The sequence below is a fragment of the Miniopterus natalensis genome, chromosome 21 (genome assembly GCF_054644295.1).
Source record: "Miniopterus natalensis isolate mMinNat1 chromosome 21, mMinNat1.hap1, whole genome shotgun sequence".
Lineage (NCBI taxonomy): Eukaryota > Metazoa > Chordata > Mammalia > Chiroptera > Miniopteridae > Miniopterus > Miniopterus natalensis.
Genome location: NC_142101.1, coordinates 9,856,236 through 9,874,107, shown reverse-complemented (window position 1 = coordinate 9,874,107; position 17,872 = coordinate 9,856,236). Strand labels below are relative to the sequence as shown.

The window sequence follows — 17,872 nt, the reverse complement described above, 5'->3', positions numbered from 1 at the left end:
GTTTTTGCATTTTTAAATTATTTGAATTGAATGACTTGTTTTCACTGTATTTTCACAATTACTTCTATTATGATTCCTATAGTGTTAATGTGAAGTTTGCTTTTAAAATGAGTTAAAAATTAGTCAGTTTAAAGAAAACCTATTAAGGAAATAATAGGACAGGTGTTTCTCTTTCATGACAACTATGACTAAGTGGAATTTCCAAAAACAGTCATTTCTCCCATCTTTAAAATAACCCTTCGACTATTGTCCTGTTTCTCAGCTCCCCTTGCGGTAAAATTTTTTGAAAGAATTGTCTGTACTTGCTATCTCAAATTCTCCCATTCACTGCTGTATGTTTTTTCTTTTTAAAAATTGACATATACCGTATGTGCAGGAAGTTGCACAAATGCTAAGTGAGTGATCACAAAATGCACACACCACATTCCCTCCTCTCGGCCCTCCCAGAAGACCCCTTGTGCCCTCTTTCCCATAGCAAATATCTATTTCCTCCTCCAGAGTAGCTATAATCTGTCTTCTAACTGCATGTATTAGTTATGCATTGTTTGTAAAGTTTATATAAATGGAATCATGCCGTTTTTATTATTTAGCATTTGGCCTATTTTACCTAACATTGTGTTTACAGGTTTGGCCATTGTTAATCATGCTCTCATGGGCATCCTAATAATTTCCTGTGTATGTTTTTTTTCAAACTCCTCCTACTCTTGCTCTTGCTTTCTTCACTTTAGCCACACTGGTGTCCTTTCCAGTCCTGGAACATTCCAGGTCCACTCCCACCCCTGGGCCTTTGCATGTGCTGTTCCTTCTTCCTAGAATGCTCTTCCACTAGATGTCCACAGCTCACTCCTTCACTGCTCTCAGGCCTTTGCTGACAGTGTCTCTCTCAGCAAGCTCTGAATAATACAGCTATTTGCAAAGCTCTGTTACAGTCAAATTAAACAAAAAGTTATCAACGTGAGTATAATTTGAATACTCTGGGACATAGGTTGCAGAGAGAATAAACTATGTAATTCAATTACCCAAAATGATAGCTGTAAAAAATAATAAAGCTGGCCCCCAAATATACATTTTAGAGAAATTGGCATAAGTATTTGGCAAAGCTGTCTTTTAGGGAATTGATATGTTAGGATAAACAGTCTCTCTCCATCTATCTAAATAATAAAATTTTCTGTGAGAGTTCTGAATTATAACTCTTAGGAGGACTTAGTATGTTTGAAGTTTGTTGTATAGGTTTTACCTGCTTAACTCATTTCATACTCATGACGGTGCTGTGAGGTTGGTGAATTTATTATCCTCATTTTACAATAAAACAACTGCACTACAAGGGATCTGAGCCCAAGGTAGCTCGGCTCCTGAGTCTGTGCCTTGATGGCCACTATATGTGTTTATATAGAAAGAGATCGTGTTACCATTTTGAAAGTTATCAATTTGCTGATCCCCTTCAGAATTATTTTGTTTCTTTTTAGAGATAATTTGGGAAGAAAAAGGAGCAACTTTTATTTAGAATCCACTATGTTTTGCATGGGGAAGACAATCATTCCCCTACTTACAGAAGAGAAAACTGAAGCAGAGAGAAGTAGATAAGTTGTCCTATCCTAAAGCTTCTCTGATGTGAATCAAAGGTGATTGAAACCTAGGTGGTCCTCACTCCAAAGGCCCATGTTCTTCACGATGACACATAAGGAGAACTGGTGGCACCCAGTGAGCAGGGGAGACCCAGGAGAGGAAGAGCCACGTGCAGTTCCCGCTGGGAGCAGACTGCAATGGGGCCGTGGGATCAGGAAGACGGTAGACACAATTCCAACAAGAATTTCTGGGCCTTTTTCTAACTGTGGCCTTCAAAGCTACATTCTCAGGTGAGTGTTCCGTGAATGGATGGAGGGGGCCCCTGTAATCACAAGCAGGCTAACTCTTCACTCTTGTATGAGATCTTGAATACATCACACATCCCGGGCCCAGTGGTTCAGACCGAGGAAGCTCCTACTTTTGGAGCAGCAAGAGCCTTTGTAACAATTCTCAGAGTTACTACAATTTTTTCATCGCTCAAGGTTATTCCCTCATCTCAATGATTCAACTTTTTTGTTTTGTTTCATGCATTCTTTTGAAAAATAAAAATTAAAAATTCAGAGAATGCCATCCACTTTCCTGGGGAGCTTGGGGTCAGTCACACCAAAGGCACAAATGCATAGGGCTTTTTTGACCTCAGTGGGAAGGTGTGACTTGCAATCAGATATCACAATAGCAGTTGCAAGGTGCTGAGCTGACAGGGGACATTCCATTCACCAGAGAGCTGGAAAGGACACTGCTCCTGACAAACTCAGTGAAATAGAACCTGAGGCAATGAAACAGACATCAGTGCATCAATGGGGTGAGAGAAACAACCAGCAACAGGGTGCTTAGTGGGGAGAAACACAAGAGGGAGAGGCTCTGATTGAACAAAGGGGTCACATCGATTGAAAGAGGGTCCTCAGTGGGGAGAGCCCGGTTCTGCACGGAGCAGCTGCTCTCAGGATGGAAGAATAATGAATTCCTGTCCATTTACTGGTCTTTCAGCCGCCAGGGACTTACTCAGCCAGCAGTTCTATTTTCAGAAGCAGAGAACAAACACATGCTTTAATCTCACCATTTAAAATCTAATAAATATTTTTATTGGACATCTGCGACCGATTTTTCCAATGTTATTTTGCATATCTATGCACATATCTGTATCTCTGTAGTTGTGGCCTGTTATCTCTTGCATCCTGCCCTGCTTGATTAGGAGCTTAAGCTTGCCTGGCTGGCATGGCTCAGTGGTTGAGCATCAACCCATGAACCAGGAGATCGGGGTTCGATTCCAGGTCAGGGCCCATGCCTGGGTTTCGGGCTCGATCCCCAGTCGGAGGCGTGCAGAAGGCAGCCGATCAATGACTCTCATCATTGATGTTCCTCTCTCTCTCTCTCCCTCTCCCTTCCTCTCTCTGAAATCAATAAAGATATATTTTTTAAAAATAATAAAATGAAATTGCTGTTCTTTTTGGAGTTCTTTTGGTCAATTTCATTCATAACAGATCTTGAGCCCAGTTCACTTGCCTACCTCATCCTGAGCCTCTGGTTTCACTCTCGAACTACTCTGAAAAAACGGAATTAGTTAAGTAAAAACTGTGCCTGTGCATATATGTGTTTATCAATCCCCACTGAGGACATGTTTTTTTAATTAATTTTAGAGAGGAAGGGAGAGGGAGAGAGAGAGAAACATGGATCAGTTTGCTCCCATATGCACCCCAACTGGGGTCGAACCCTGAAACCCTGCTATGCGCCCTGACTGGGACTTGAACCCACGCTCCTCTGGTGCATGGGATGACTCTCCAACCAGCTGAGCCACCTGGCCAGGGCGCCTGTACATATTATTACCCATTTCTGGAAACTTGCTAGAAATGATCAAAGCAATGATTACCTAGAAATCCCGTTTGGGTGGAGACTGCAGCGATAAGGAGAACTTCCTTCATGTTTGCAAAGGCCACGGGCTCCATTCATCAGCAGTCCCGGGGCAGGGTGACCTCTGGGCATGGAGCGTGAGTGGCACATAGACCGTGTCCTGCTATTTTACTCTGCAGATCATCACTCCTCTCGATGATCTGGATGCAGCGGTGGGAGTCCCAATGGACCACAAGCACCCCCCCATCCGCTGGGCTGGTTTTTCCTGAAGTTCGGGCTTCTGCAGAACAGGAACCGCAAAAACGCCCCTGGCACTTACTGTGTCACCTCCTTAGGGAAGATTTCTGCTTAGCCCAGATGTCATGTCCTTCCTTCTCAGATGTCCTGTCCCTCACAAGTCAGATGCCCCTGTGCCACCTAAATCAATGCATATCTTCCAACTACAGTAGAAATAGATGTTTTTGTAGTGACCTTAGGAAAACACAAAAATCTGGGGGGGAGAAAAAAAATCCCCAGTAATACCGTAATACTGCTCTTCAGAGAGAACTACTGCTGACGTGTTATGTATTTTCCAGCATTTTTCATATATTTCTGCATTTTTTCAGACATCATTACTTCATGAGCATTGTCCTGTGCAGTAACTGCTCTTTGCACGCATCATATTACATATCCCTTCACTACGAACGGGCCATAATGATTTAACTCTTTGCTTACTGTTGGATGTTTAGTCTCCGTTTACCTTTTATTATAAATATTGGCTATATTTATATTTACATAAATCAGGTGGTGGTGCATATCACATTTAATTCTGCTTCTTAGTTTTACTTAGCAGAACTTTAAAAAATCCACCTCTGCTGCTCTGTCTGCGTCTAGGACTTTCCTTCTAACTGCTGCTAAGTACTCTCTGGAGGGTGCTCCCACCACATTTACCCCAGGTGCTTCTCTAATGAGGGTCACCCTGATGCCCCCCAATTTCTCCCCCACCCCTGCCACTATAAACAATGCTACAGTAAGCATCCTCCTACATACCCTGTTCAAGCTTGTGAGGGTATTTTTGGAACACACACACACACACACACACACACACACGAGTGGAATTGCTGGTCATACCTAATTTGACTAACCTGCCGAGTGCTCTTCAAATAGGAATTCCAGTATTAATTCCCACCAGCAGGGCATAAGAGTTCCTAAACTTTGAGTATTGCTTTTTAGGTTTTTCTCTTGTGTATATTGCCAAATCGTAGCCTTTACCTGTTTTTGTGTTTCCTGTTTTTTCTTGTAGATTCCCAAATCTCATGTACTCTTTGCTCTATTTTTATGCCTTGTTTGTTAGAAGTGTTTTCTCTAGTTTACTTACTTTTAATTTTGTTTATGATGTTTTGTACATATCTAAGTGGTTTTTTAAAAATATTTTTTTATTGATTTTAGAGAGAGGAAGGGAGAGGGAAAGAGAGAGAGAAACATCAATGATGAGAGTCATTGATCGGCTGCCTCCTGCAGGCCTCCTACTGGGGATGGAGCCCGCAACCCGGGCCTGTGCCCTGACCGGGAATCGAACTGTGGCCTCCTGCATCCTAGGTCGATGCTCAACCATTGAGACATGCCAGCCAGGCTACGTATCTAAGTTTTAAATTTATTAGGTAGCCAATCATACTAATATTATTATCTGATTTCATCTGATGCAGTTGATATCTGGCAAAATAAATTGTGTCTTTTTGTTTTCTTCTGCATCAGCAATCTCTCTGCTTGACTGCTTTCCACAAATACCTTCTTCCCGATATGTCAGCCAGTTGTTCAAAAAGTGTGTTGTCGCTTCTGAACCACTAGAGGACAACACTTGCTTGAAAGAAACCGAAGCCCTTTATCAAAACTCCTGTGCTTTTCTCTCTGAAAGAGGAAACTGGCTAAAATAAGCCTTACAGAAAAAAACTAATTTCCATTTAAATTAAATAACTGGAAATTATATAGAGGAGCCTGGACAAAATGAAAAGGCTATTTTTAAAGATAACAAGTTTTTTAGTGAAAAAAATGAAAGACAAAGCTACACATAAAGCAGTTAATTTTTAAAAATTGACTTAGGAGACAGTTTTAGTTTTAAAATAAAAATAACAATGGTCCAGCTTCTACCCCAAAACTACATTAAACATCAGTAAATAAGAGGTGAATAACAAGAAATGGCAACAAGGGCCTTTTCTCCTGTTTCCCCTTTTTTGCTGTGAAAGGCCAGGAGGTGGGGCGACCCGGCCTCCCATACTCTCTAGGGTCCTACACACGTAACCAAGTGGAAGGCAGTTCCCAACTAAACAACAACAAATCCAGTTTTCATTCAAACGAAGTGATGGGTAAAAAAGGACCATGCGGGTACAAAAGCAGTCACTGAAATGTGCTTCCTCTCTGAGTCTCCCGAGTGTCCTTAAAATCCTGTTTATGACACAAAAGCAGACAAATCCACAAAGGCAGGCAAGCAGGCAGGAGGAGTTAACTAGCAAGACTGAAATTCTAGTCTATGAAAACACAGTAGGACAGCTAAAAACAGTTCTTTACATGTAAATAACTGCTTATATTTAGACCTGGAGAAAGCAATCCAGATCAGATAACTCAAATGATAACCCAAAGGCTATAAAAAGCAAGGTACTGTGATTGGACACAGAGGGGGCCTTTTTCCCACTGGGTGCTGGGGGTGAGGTCCTGATGATATCTTGCGAACAAGAATCTTCTGAGACTCGCTCAGGAGGACGAGTGATTTTTATTTGTGTGGAATTATGTCCCTGGGCTTCTAAAGCCCCATTTCTCTTAGTCTGGTCCTAGAAGAAGTGTAGCTGGGGTTTCAGTAGAGCTAGAAGCAAAGCCAGTGTCCAGAGCTTCCTTTCCGTGTTGGAGCCAGGCCCAGCCCAGCATCAGGCCAGCTGCAGGCCATTGGTGCGCTGTGTGGGGGCTCCACATGAATGAGGGGCAGGGGGAGAGAGAGAGGGAGAGAGAGAGAGCGAGAGAGGGAGAGAGAGAGAGAGAATTTTACCAGAAAATAAAAAGTAGTGAGCTCTTGGAAGTTATTAAGAAAATTAAAAAATCTATGGTGCCAGTTGGGTACTGGAAATATTGAGGGAAACACTATAAAGTAGGTGATTGTCTAACCACTAAGCTGTCCACCTGAAACCAATACATAACAGAGAAAAAAGAAAATTTGAAAACCTAGTTAATAGCCAAATATACATAATGAACCAGGAACATTATGGACATTAACATTTCTTAAATCTTTTCTATTATGGCACCTCCATTGAACCTGAGACTAAATTGTCCCTAAAGCCGTGACTGACACAGTCCTGGGGCATGTCCTTTAAACCTGTGTAGCAACAGCTAATGAAAAGAGAGGGCCTCTGCCCCCTTTCCTGCCAGCAGAAGCTGTCACTAATGGCCAGTGACCATCCTGACCTGCTTATTTCACTCAGCCAGAGATGGAAGGTTCTCACTGACTCCACAGAAGGCAGGGGGAGAAAAGGGGAACCAGAGCACCGCAGGGTTCAGTGCAACATGACTCAGTAGCGGACTGTCGTCTGCTAACAGTCAGCCTGCTACTGAGTCATATCAGTGGCTTCACTCGCTTGGGCACACTTCCTTGCTGAGCTGGCTCCCTTGAAGGTGACATTGCCGACTTAGCTCTGTGATTGTGCAGAGTGAGGGTTCAGGGAGTTTCTTGGAGGATTTAGTGGCACTCAGGGTAAGTGGGGGTGCTAGTGAGATCTTCAGACTCGCCTGGACCCAGATGGCCAGTCCCCTCTAAAAGAACTGATGGAGACCCCGGTCAGTGTGGCTCGGTTGGTTGTTGGGCATTGTCCTGGGCACCAAAGGTCGCCGGTTGGATTCCTGGTCAGGGCACACGCCCGGTTGTGGCCTTGATCCCCAGCGGGGGACGTGCAGGAGGTGGCCAAGTGATGTTTCACTCTTGCATTGATGTTTCTCTCTCTCTCTCCCGCTCCCTTCCCCTCTCTCTCTGGAAGTCAATAGAAATATTAAAAAAAAGAACCTATGGAAGAAGCAGGGACCCCAGATCTCAAACATATTCTGGTCTGGACTGAAATGGCCTGGTGATCTGAAGAGAAGAGGGATTCTATTTATTGGAATATTTTGTGGGCATCACATGATTGTCCCATGGTACTGGGGAATTTGAAGCATATATTTCTACTGGTCTGCATGCAGTATTTCTTACCATTCTGCTAGCATCTGCAGAAGCATATAAATAGTAAAATTAACGAAATCTCTTATCTTTACAGTTTCAGCATACACTTTCCCCATCCGTGGCCACCTATCTGTAAGACTGTCCCAGTTAAGCAGAGCCCAGGGAATGACCTCCTCTCTATGGGATGATTTGTGGCTGCCGGACAGCAATCTGCTTCCCTGGCCAGGACACGCATTGACAAGTTGTCTTTCGCAGGCCTGGTCTGGGTACTAACATGCCATGTAGAAGTCAGGGTCACATTATTTCATTTGCTCATCAAATTTACAGATACCTGTTATATGTTTCTATTGTTTCATGGAGCTTTCCGGACTTTCCACACTAGCTGGTGAGGAAGGTTCTATCTTGAGGGCACATGTGAGAAAAGCGAGCCTTGCAAAGGTTGAGTCATTTGCTTTTACTAGTCACACAGCTAGTGAAAGAGCCAGCCAGGCTTTGAAAACAAATGTTGTGCTTTTTTGTTCTTTAAAGCCTGACCTACAATGTATGTGTGTATATAGGCATATAATTGTCTATCCACACTAGATCTTATCCCACAAAAGGGATACATGAATGTACAAAAATACATATAATACAAATGTAAAATAAGTTCAGCGGGCAACCTGGGCCAGAGGACTAGTTATACAAGAGTATGAGGTGAACTCATGTCCTGAAACAGTTGCCAAGGGAAGGATATGAATTTGGTTCTCAACTTTCTTAGCCTTCAGAGAAAAGAGAAACAGCATCCGTTTATAGAAATTATGTGTCCACGAGATCAAAGCAGATTAGTTCTTCAGATAAAGCACAGCCTTTCCTAACCCTGCGCCCTGAGAAAGAGAGAGTTGTCTTGAGTCTTTGTAAAAAAGACCATGTGGGATCCATCATCTCAGCAACCTTGTAATAACTCTCCCAGCAGCTTCTGTTTGGCTGTTTCTTACTGTGCTCCTCAATTTAGGTCCAACAAAGCCAAACTACAAATCAGTGAAAGCAATTCAGCGAGTTACCAAAATAAACCAAGTATGCAGCTGTGGAACAAAATAATATGATACGGGGGACAAACATGTATTAAATTGCTTTTCATACATAAGGAATTGTTCTCTTAAGAAATGAAATGAGAAAAATCATGTTATAATTGGGAGCTCTACAGAGGAAGAACTTAAGAAAGGAAAATAACATCTTTTATTCTGTACGAAATGAGAGCTTTGTGTCAGCCCTCCTGGGACTGGGAAAGAAAGCAAAGCTATTGGGGAGGTAGTTTGCAGGGATGTTTTCCGTAATAGGGAGCTAGCTGCCCATGGGCATGGAACTCCAAAGACCCAATATTTTTCTTTTTTTTTCTTTGTGTTACTAACATTTGCTTATCTGTTTGGCTGCTAATAACATGGACCTTTAAAGCGATGACTGGCAGGCAGATTGAGTTTTTGCTTCAAGAGGGACTGGAGAGGCTGGGACTTCTGGAGCCCTTGGTACTGGTGGTGGCTCTGCCCTTGAATTAAAGAATTATTAGAAATTCACAGTGTGTCTCTGTTCTTCAATTTCCACCGCCTTTACTTACTATGCAGTCTAAATGGGCCTATCAGTGAAGGGCAAACGATTTCTTTTTCAGTTTGGTTTTTTTTTTCCAATTGGAATGCGATGGTTAGAGGACAAAAATCATGAAGGAATCTCTGTATAAATGCAAAGGTATATTTATATTCATGGTTTCAAAGACTTTATTTTATAAAGATATAAATTCTCTTTAGATTATTATTATTTTTAAAAACCACCCAAAAAATCAAATGACTTAAAACTCTAATTGTTTTACTTGCTGATGATTTGGGGGGTGAGTGATTCGGGCTGCGGCCAGGTTAGCAGTCCTTCTGGTCTCACCTGGTGTCACTGCGGCGAGTGACTGGATGGCCTCAGATGGCCTCAGGTGGCCTCCCTCACATGTCTTGTGCTTAACGCTGGCTGTTGGCAGGACCTCTCTATTTGGTGTCATCCCCAAGGAAGGTAGGCCAGAATTCTTGATGGTCTCAGGGTTTCAAGAGGGTGAGAACATTGTGTGTTTTGATTCTAGAATTTCCCTTTGGTTCTTAATCAACAATTTCTGGTTCTCTGTTGAAATTCTAAACCTTGTGTTTTATCTTCTCCAATACAGCAAGCACAGTTGTTTTAAAGTCTATATTTGGTAAATCCAATATCTGGAGCCCCTGGGTATTTGGTTCTATTGCCTGCTTTTTTTGTGTCACTTCTAATTCTTGTTGTTTTTCTCCTAATGTACCTGGTCACTTTTTATAGTGGGTCAGACATAATTTGGGATACTAAGGATATAGTTTAAGGCCTCAGATGATGCCATCTCTCTCCACAGTACCTACCCTTGCTCCTGCAGGCTCCTCAGGGCTCTAGCAATTGAGGATTACCTTAGTCCAATTTCAGGGGTTGAAATGTTGAAAGCTGAACTGTAGTCCCCAGGGAAGATGCATCTACCTCTGTGTCACTCATATTTCTAGGGTGCAGTGCTTTGGAGCCTCGACCCAAAGTGAGAGCAGCTTACCCCTCGATGAGGCCTGGATCCCATTCCCTGCCTCCTGTGCACCCCCTATTGGGGATCAAGCCCAAAACCCAGGCATGTGCCCTGACAGGGAATCGAATTGTGACCTCCTGGTTCATAGGCTCACACTCAATCACTGAGCCACGCCAGCTAGGCAGGCATTTTCTTAAACGATTCATTTAATTACCCTGTCATTCGACAAATGAGGGAAAAGACAAAATTTTCTACATATTATGTGTATCCCTAAAATTTATAATTATATAATTAGTTACACTGCCATTCTTAACAGTATACTGACTGATGTAAAATCTGTTACATAATATGCAAAATCACTAAATTTTTTTTAATTCTAAAACATCAAGAAATTGTATATTTGTTAAAAGAGGTTTGAGAGAATTGCTCAGTCAAAAAGGGAGGTGAACGATAACTTAGAACCTCAAATGCCATATTGAAGGGATTGAGTGCATGGGCAGGCATTCAGTATTGTCTTGTTTTAGGAAATCGATGCCTAGGGATAAAATTGTCTTCTTTAAAACTGAGATTGAAAGGTAGGAAATGGAATCACTTTTAGAATTTAAAAAAAAAAGCATCTTCTGGGGCAAAAATGGGTGAAGGGGGGTCAAAAGGTACAGACTTCAGTTATAAAATAAATAAACCCTGGGCTGTAATGTACAGCATGGCACCTATAGTCAATAATACTGTGTTTCGTATTTGAAAGTTGCTTAGAGAGTAGATCTGAAAAGTCCTCATCACAAGAAAAAATTTCTGACCATGTGGTAATGGACGTTAACTAGACTTACTGCAATAATCTTGTCCCATTATATATTAATATCAAGTCATTATGTTTTATACCTGAAACATATAATGTTATATGTCAATTATACTTCAATTAAAAAAAAGAATCTCTGGCTTACTTAGGTACTGATAGTGCTAATTTTCCATAACTATACTATGTTTTTTCTAAAGTCTCTTATTTGAGTAAATTAAGCAAATTATAAAAACATTAAAGGAGTGGGGGGTAGATTAATCAAAGAACTTAGATGCATATATGCATCACCTATGGCTGCAGACAGTAGTGTGGAAGGCCTGGGGGGAGGATGCCCAGTGGAGGGGATCAGTAGGGGAGAAAAAAGGGGACATTTGTAATAGTTTCAACAATAAAGATGAATTTAAAAAAATAACCTTAATGTTCAATATTTTCTTTTGGAACTTTAGCTTCCTGTGTAATTAAAATACATGAAGAAGAAATTAAAAGTAAAAGGCAGTTAGTAGGGGAAATTGCATTCCTTGCGATTTCACAACAAAAATTAGCACATGCCTAGAGATAAACATAAAAAGAGGTGTGTAAACAAAATTTATATGAATAAAGAATGTCTTTAGTTTTCTAGAATTGTTGGGATTTTAAGAACTATAGAACCCTTCCCAGAATGGAAAAGCAGAATTAAACGCAAGGACCACTGGTTTTTTCTGTTTGTTTTGTTTTTTAACAAATGGCCTGCTCCTTTGGGGAAAGGAGGTTAACCCTTGATGTAGGAAAGCCTTCCTTCTTCAGAGCTCTGAATCATTTCCCGAAGAGGCCCAGGCCAGCCGATCAGCAGGCTTCAATTCTGATCCTTTCCTCAGGCCTTTGACTTATTTAACATCTCATTTATTATTGATCAAATTTAGATGCTTTTATTTTTCACATGAGTTCCACCATTGGTGAAATGAAACATTTGGTCAAAATAACAAAATCGATTAATAAAAGAATTAATAAGTGATAAACCCTAGGAAGTTCAGATAATTATTCAAGTTTTATTTGTCTGGTGTCATTTCTGGACGAAATGTAAACTACTTCTGACTTTACCTAAGAAACTCTGGACATTTTCTTCCATATGACATTTCCCTAAATAAAAAAGACAAATAGCTGGAAGGTTGGCTGGTACATTTTCCTTTTTAATACTAATTCTTCTGTATACCACATAGCATGGCACACAAGCAATTTGCTTCTTAATGCATACATTTTGATAGTAAGTCCGGTTATGAATTAGGGTGAACAGTGGGGAATGTGGAAAGCTAATTATTATAACCATATTATTTTCGATCTACTTATGCTATTGATTTCCTTTGTTTCGTTTGTCATTTTGCTGACAGTGAAGACGAAACATTGCCTATTCCTTAAGTAGATTTCAATGTACGAAAGAAATTGGCCGCCTGGCTGCTTGCTGTTCAGAGCTGAGGCCACCAGAACTCGATGAGCAATTTCTCTATGGATAAGCTGGCCTGAGGGTTCAGAGGCAGGAGACAGGGCTGGTGGCCCCTCGCTTTCACCCTGAAATAAAAACTGGCCTATCATTCAGACCTCGCCATCTCCTGTGCAGCTCAGACCACGGCAGCCAGCTCTGATTTTTCTCTTATTTGGAGATGGCCGGGAAGAAGAAAGAAGCCAGGTTTATATGTGGGACCAAGGGTTTTTTCAGACTTCTCCTCCGTTGTGTCTGTGAAATAAAGAACATGTCAGTTAATAACTGGCCTTACATGACAAAGATAATTTTCTAGGGTCAAGTTGCACCACTAATTTTTACAGATTTTAATCCTCTTAGAAAGAAAGTCTACTTATTTACTTAACTATCCTGTGTGCTTCTAGGGTAAAATATGTTAAAAACAGGAGGTGGTGCTCCAGAAGGGCGTGGGTGGAAGAGCTGAAGCTTTAGAAATACTTGACTGGGCCTGGCCGGCGTGGCTCAGTGGTTGAGCGTCAACCTAGGATCCAAGAGATGGAGGTTTGATTCCCGGTCAGGGCACATGCCCAGGTTTCGGGCTTGATCCCCAGAGGGGGGCGTGCAGGAGGCAGCCGATCAATGACTGTCTCATCACTGATGTTTCTCTCTCTCTCTCCCTCTCCCTTCCCCTCTCTGAAATCAATAAAGATATATTTTTTAAAAAAAGGAAAAAGAAATACTTGACTGGGCAGCTATTCATTCTGTCATTCAACTGCCCAAACTGTAAAGAATTGGTTAAAACCAAACAAAACAACGAAGCTTGCTAGCTTGCTAGGTTGTTGTAAGGCATAGAGATATTGTATAATAATATCATCAAAGTCCAGTGACTTACAGAAAAATAAAATTAAGTGATGATCCCACAAATGAGAAATAAAAGTTGGTTTGAACTGGATGTTTTCCGAAGACATACATATAAAATGTTAAGCTCATCTGATTTAAAGATTCAGATCAAGAAGTGTCTGATATTATCAATAATGCTCAGCCAATATTTACGGTACACGTCAATTTGATTTTATGGCCTATTATGGGAAAGAAGAGAGAAAGAAGATAAAGGGAAGAGGTGATCTAGAGAGTTAGAAGGTAAAGAAAAAGACAGAATGAGCCCCAAGGGCAAAATTTAAGCCCCTAAAGATCCCTTAGGGTTGGACACTCACAGGCAACGTGACTGCTCCTCTTTCTCTCGAAGACAAGGTGGGAGGCTTAGTTCCCCAGATCTATCTGCTGAACAGCAGAGGCCACTTCCTAACTTCACTGACCTTTCTTTCTTTAGTTTTCTATGTATTTAATACCAAAATGAGGTAAAACAATGCAAATATGGGGCATAAAATACAGGAATTATAAAACCCCAAACAAATACTCTCTTATTACCAGTTAGCTTGGGATTATTTGTACCACTGTGTTTCAGCCATTACTTAACAAATGAAAAGTAAATGATACTATTTTTATAAAAAAAACTCTTCTATTGCCCAAAATTCTTATTCAAATAATTGGTAGAACTGATGATAACAAAAGTCATTCACAGTCTCACGAAGGGCACGAGCTAACAGAATTATGGTCAAGTTTCGATATTAATTAAGTAAAGCAGCTCGTTGTTGCTGTTGTAGCTCCGTTTGTGACCTGTTGCTCGTTTAGGTGCAGGCCACAGCAATTCAAACAGAAATGGGATACACCACGGAATTCTTTTTTTTTTTTTAATATATGTTTATTGATTTCAGAGAGAGGAAAGGAGAGGGAGAGAGAGAGAGAGAGAGAAACATCAATGGTGAGAGAGTCACTGATGGAGCCCGCAACCGGGGCATGTGCCCTGACTGGGAATCGAACCCCGATCGCCTGGATCCAAGGTCGAAGCTCAACCGCCGAGCCACGCCCGGCCGGGCTACACCATGGAATTCTAAGTACTGACTCACCTTTTCCTGTTGAACATGACCTCCCTTCTTCCTTCCAGGAATGCCATCTGAAGACTCCTTTATCACCTCTGAGCCAATGAGTGGAAGGAACCTTAGACTAGTGGGGCTGGGTACCTGAAGCCATAAACAAAGAGTAAGACATACTAAAGTGGCTACTTCTGAAATGTGAATTCAGGGGTGGGGGACAGGGAGGGAGGGGTTCCAACTGCTTTAAAATATACTCCCCTTCACAGTTGCCACTATTAATTCTTAATAGTTCACCCTGCCATCATCGGTAGCTTAAGCGTTTGATACCCACACAGTGAAGGTGTTTTTGGCAAGGAAAAGTAACGCTTTAAGAAATAATAAGTTAATCAGTTTATTTTGTTCTTTGGATTCCACATGTAAGTGAGATCATGGGATATTTGTCTTTCTCTGCCTGGCTTATTTCACTTAGCGTAATAGTCTCCAGGTCCTGGAGCTGCGGGTGGGGGTGGGGTAGAAGGGGTCAATGGGGAATAAAGGGGACATCTGTAATACTTTCAACAACAAAGGTTAAAAAAAAAAAGAAATGATAAGATTAAGTTGAAGTGTGTTATCTTCAGTTTATTACTCTTGGTTAATTAATTCTTTAATTTGACAGAAGTTATCTGGAATGGAGATTTGAAGGATTAGTGAGGATTTGGAGGGAAACAAAGGATGGATGAATTCTGGGCAGAGGGGCAGCACAGACAAAGTCACAGGAGAGGGTAAAATACTGATGCTTAAGGAATGGCAAGTCATTTGGCCTGGCTGGAGTATAGGGTACATGGGCGATTGTGGTAGAAATGAGGTCAGGCTGTTCAGGCAGGGGCCAGGTGATGAAAGGTTTGTATGCCAGGCCAAAAGCATTTGGATTTTATCCTGTAGGTAATGAAGAGCTAGGGTCAAGTTCAAAACAGTATTCTGTGGTGTTGTTCAATGTGGAATGCCAGAGACCAGTGATCAAGGGCACTGACACACAGAACCGAAGACTTCTCTGGGATTGGACACAGCATCGGTCAACTTGGTTATGTAATTTTCTCCCAACCTGGCTTGATAGCCCAGGGTCAGGAATGACATGTGAGCTTCTCTATTGTTCCCTAACCACTCTAGTCCTAGAAATGGTCAACTCACCCTATATATAGGCAGAGAACCAAAAACAATCCCCGCCTCTTTGTTTTCAGTCATGAAACCTTCCAAGGAATATTTTCGAATCTGCAAAACGGAGGAGTGAATGTTTAATGAAAAGGGTACACCCCACATATGGCAAAATTCCTGGGTTCAAATTCTGACCATGCAACTTACTAACTGCATGACCTTAGGCAAGTTTTTCCCTGTTTAATATTTATGAGGTTCAAATGAGATGGTGTGTATAGTAAGGTACTACTAAAATGAAAGATTTACTATCATTGTATTATTACTGATAATATGTCATAAATTAGCCAAAAAGAAGTAAATAGAGAAATAATACGTAATTGATAATGAAAAGAAATGGGCAAATGAGATCGCTGATAAAAATCAGAGGTTCCTAAGTGAAAGGTACTTTAACTCAACATTAGTATTAAACCTTTGTTATTTTACCAACCAATTGAGAAAATGAAGGTGTGGCAAGAAGAGGGCAAGCCTTGTAATCTTGGGAACATTTGTTTTAAGAGCTTTAAAATCTTTCTAGAGATTTCCCCAAGTTTACTTGTTCCAGTTAAATTACTTTTAAAAAATATTTCTTATTTTTGGTGAGCAGAATAATGGCAGCCAAAGATGCCTGCACCCTACTCCCCCAACCACCAACTTGTAAATATATTGCTTCACTTGGCAAAAAGGGCTTTGAGGTTAAGGACTTTGAGATGGGTCATCCAGGTGTGCCTGATCTCACCATAGGATTTTACCAAAGCACAAAACCTTTCCTATTGTGTCAGGGCCATGTGACCACAGATGAATGGTCAGGAAGATAATACATTTCTGGCTTTGAAGATGAATGAAGGGGCCACAAACTAAGAAATAGGAGATGCTCCCCGAGAGCAGCCTCCAGGAAAGGAGCACAGGTCTGGTAGCACCTTAGTTTTAGCCCCAGGAGACCCAGGTCAGACTTTTGACCTGCAAACAGTCAAATAATTCATTTGTGTTGCTTAAACTACCGAGTGTAATAATTTGTCACAGCAGCAGAAGACTAACACACTCTATATATCTAAATTCAGGAAAACAAAAGTGAAGTGTTTACAGGCGTTTGTTTTTTTTTCAAGTTACCTTGGGGGAAGAAAGAGACTTGAAAAACTTAAAATCATGTTCCACTTTAAAGGGCTTGGTAGGTGCACGTTTGAAGAGCAAAGACATTGAGCTCATTTTATCCCACCTGTATACAGAGACACAAGAAAAACTGTTAAGTTCCTACCCACACCTTTTCTCTCTGTGCCCCAAACTCTCCAGCTTCCATGCCATCAGCCTGATGATGCCATCTTTGCACTTAAGTCTTATTTCACTTGGCTTTCCAGATTTCCCTCCAGGTAAACTAAAGAGATTTCTACTAGGCCCGAACATTCCATGTAGTTAAATTCATTAATAGCCATTGGAGAAAATACTGTAGAGTAGGGATGAGGAACCTTGGGTTCAAAAACCAATGCTTGGTATTTGGGTCACTTGGGGAAGCTTCCGCTGCAGTTAAAACTTACTGATGTGTATATTTAAAAAGCCATAACTGCCAGGCCGGTGTGGCTCAGTAGTTGAGAGTCAACCTATGAACCAGGAGGTCATGGTTTGATTCCCGGTCAGGGCACATGCCCGGGTTGTGGACTCGATCCCCAGCAGGGGGCATGCAGGAGGCAGCCGATCCATGACTCTCATCATTGATGCTTCTATCTCTCCCTCTCCTTCTCTCTTCCTCTCTCTCAAATCAATAAGAACATATTTTAATAATATATCTCCACTCATTTAAAAAAATAAAAAGCCATAACTAAGCATTAAAAACATTTAAAAAATAATATCCCACAAGCATCTCAGACTTCAACCTGTCCAAAACCAAACTCATTGCCTTTTTCTTTTTCTTTCTTTCAATTTTATTTTGTGTTGGTTTCAGGTGTACAGCTTAGTGGTTAGACAGTCACATACACTATCTTTTCCTTCAGACCTGCTTTTCCTCTTGTGTATTTTGTCACAGTGATTTTGATAAAGTTGAACATTTTTATGTTGGCCCATAAAAAAGCTCATCTTGCTTTAGCCTCTATAAACTTTTCTTGTTTTATTTTTTACAATGTCCTCCTACTTGCTCCCTGAACTCCGAGCCTTGAAAGACTATATAATAGTCTTTCCTTATTTTGTGCCTTTGCTTAGGCAATTGCCTCTTTGGTCTTCTTTATTTGGATAAATCCTGTTTGCCCCTCTGTGATTATCTTAAGAATTGACATTCTTAGCAGTGCTATTATACTGAATTAGACATTTTTGTGTAATCTTCTGCTGGATTGCAAAATTATTGAAAAGCTTCCAGTTTTTCATGTTTGAATTCTCCCCTCCCAGCACAGTTACAGTATCGTAAGAGTTTAGTTCTTGTCTGCTC

General features: G+C 41.1%; 1 protein-coding gene across 1 annotated transcript in view; it reads right to left on the bottom strand.

The window, feature by feature from the left end:
• Positions 1-12,060: 12,060 nt before the first annotated feature.
• WDR64 (WD repeat domain 64) overlaps positions 12,061-17,872 on the bottom strand; it is a 54,678-nt gene continuing 48,866 nt past the window's right edge. Inside the window, exons 25-28 of the mRNA XM_016196045.2 lie at positions 16,570-16,675; positions 15,460-15,540; positions 14,326-14,439; positions 12,061-12,634 (exon numbers count right to left, since the gene is read on the bottom strand). Coding sequence (XP_016051531.2) covers positions 12,551-12,634; positions 14,326-14,439; positions 15,460-15,540; positions 16,570-16,675 — 385 coding nt within the window. The 3' untranslated portion in view covers positions 12,061-12,550. The remainder of the gene's footprint in view (positions 12,635-14,325; positions 14,440-15,459; positions 15,541-16,569; positions 16,676-17,872) is intronic.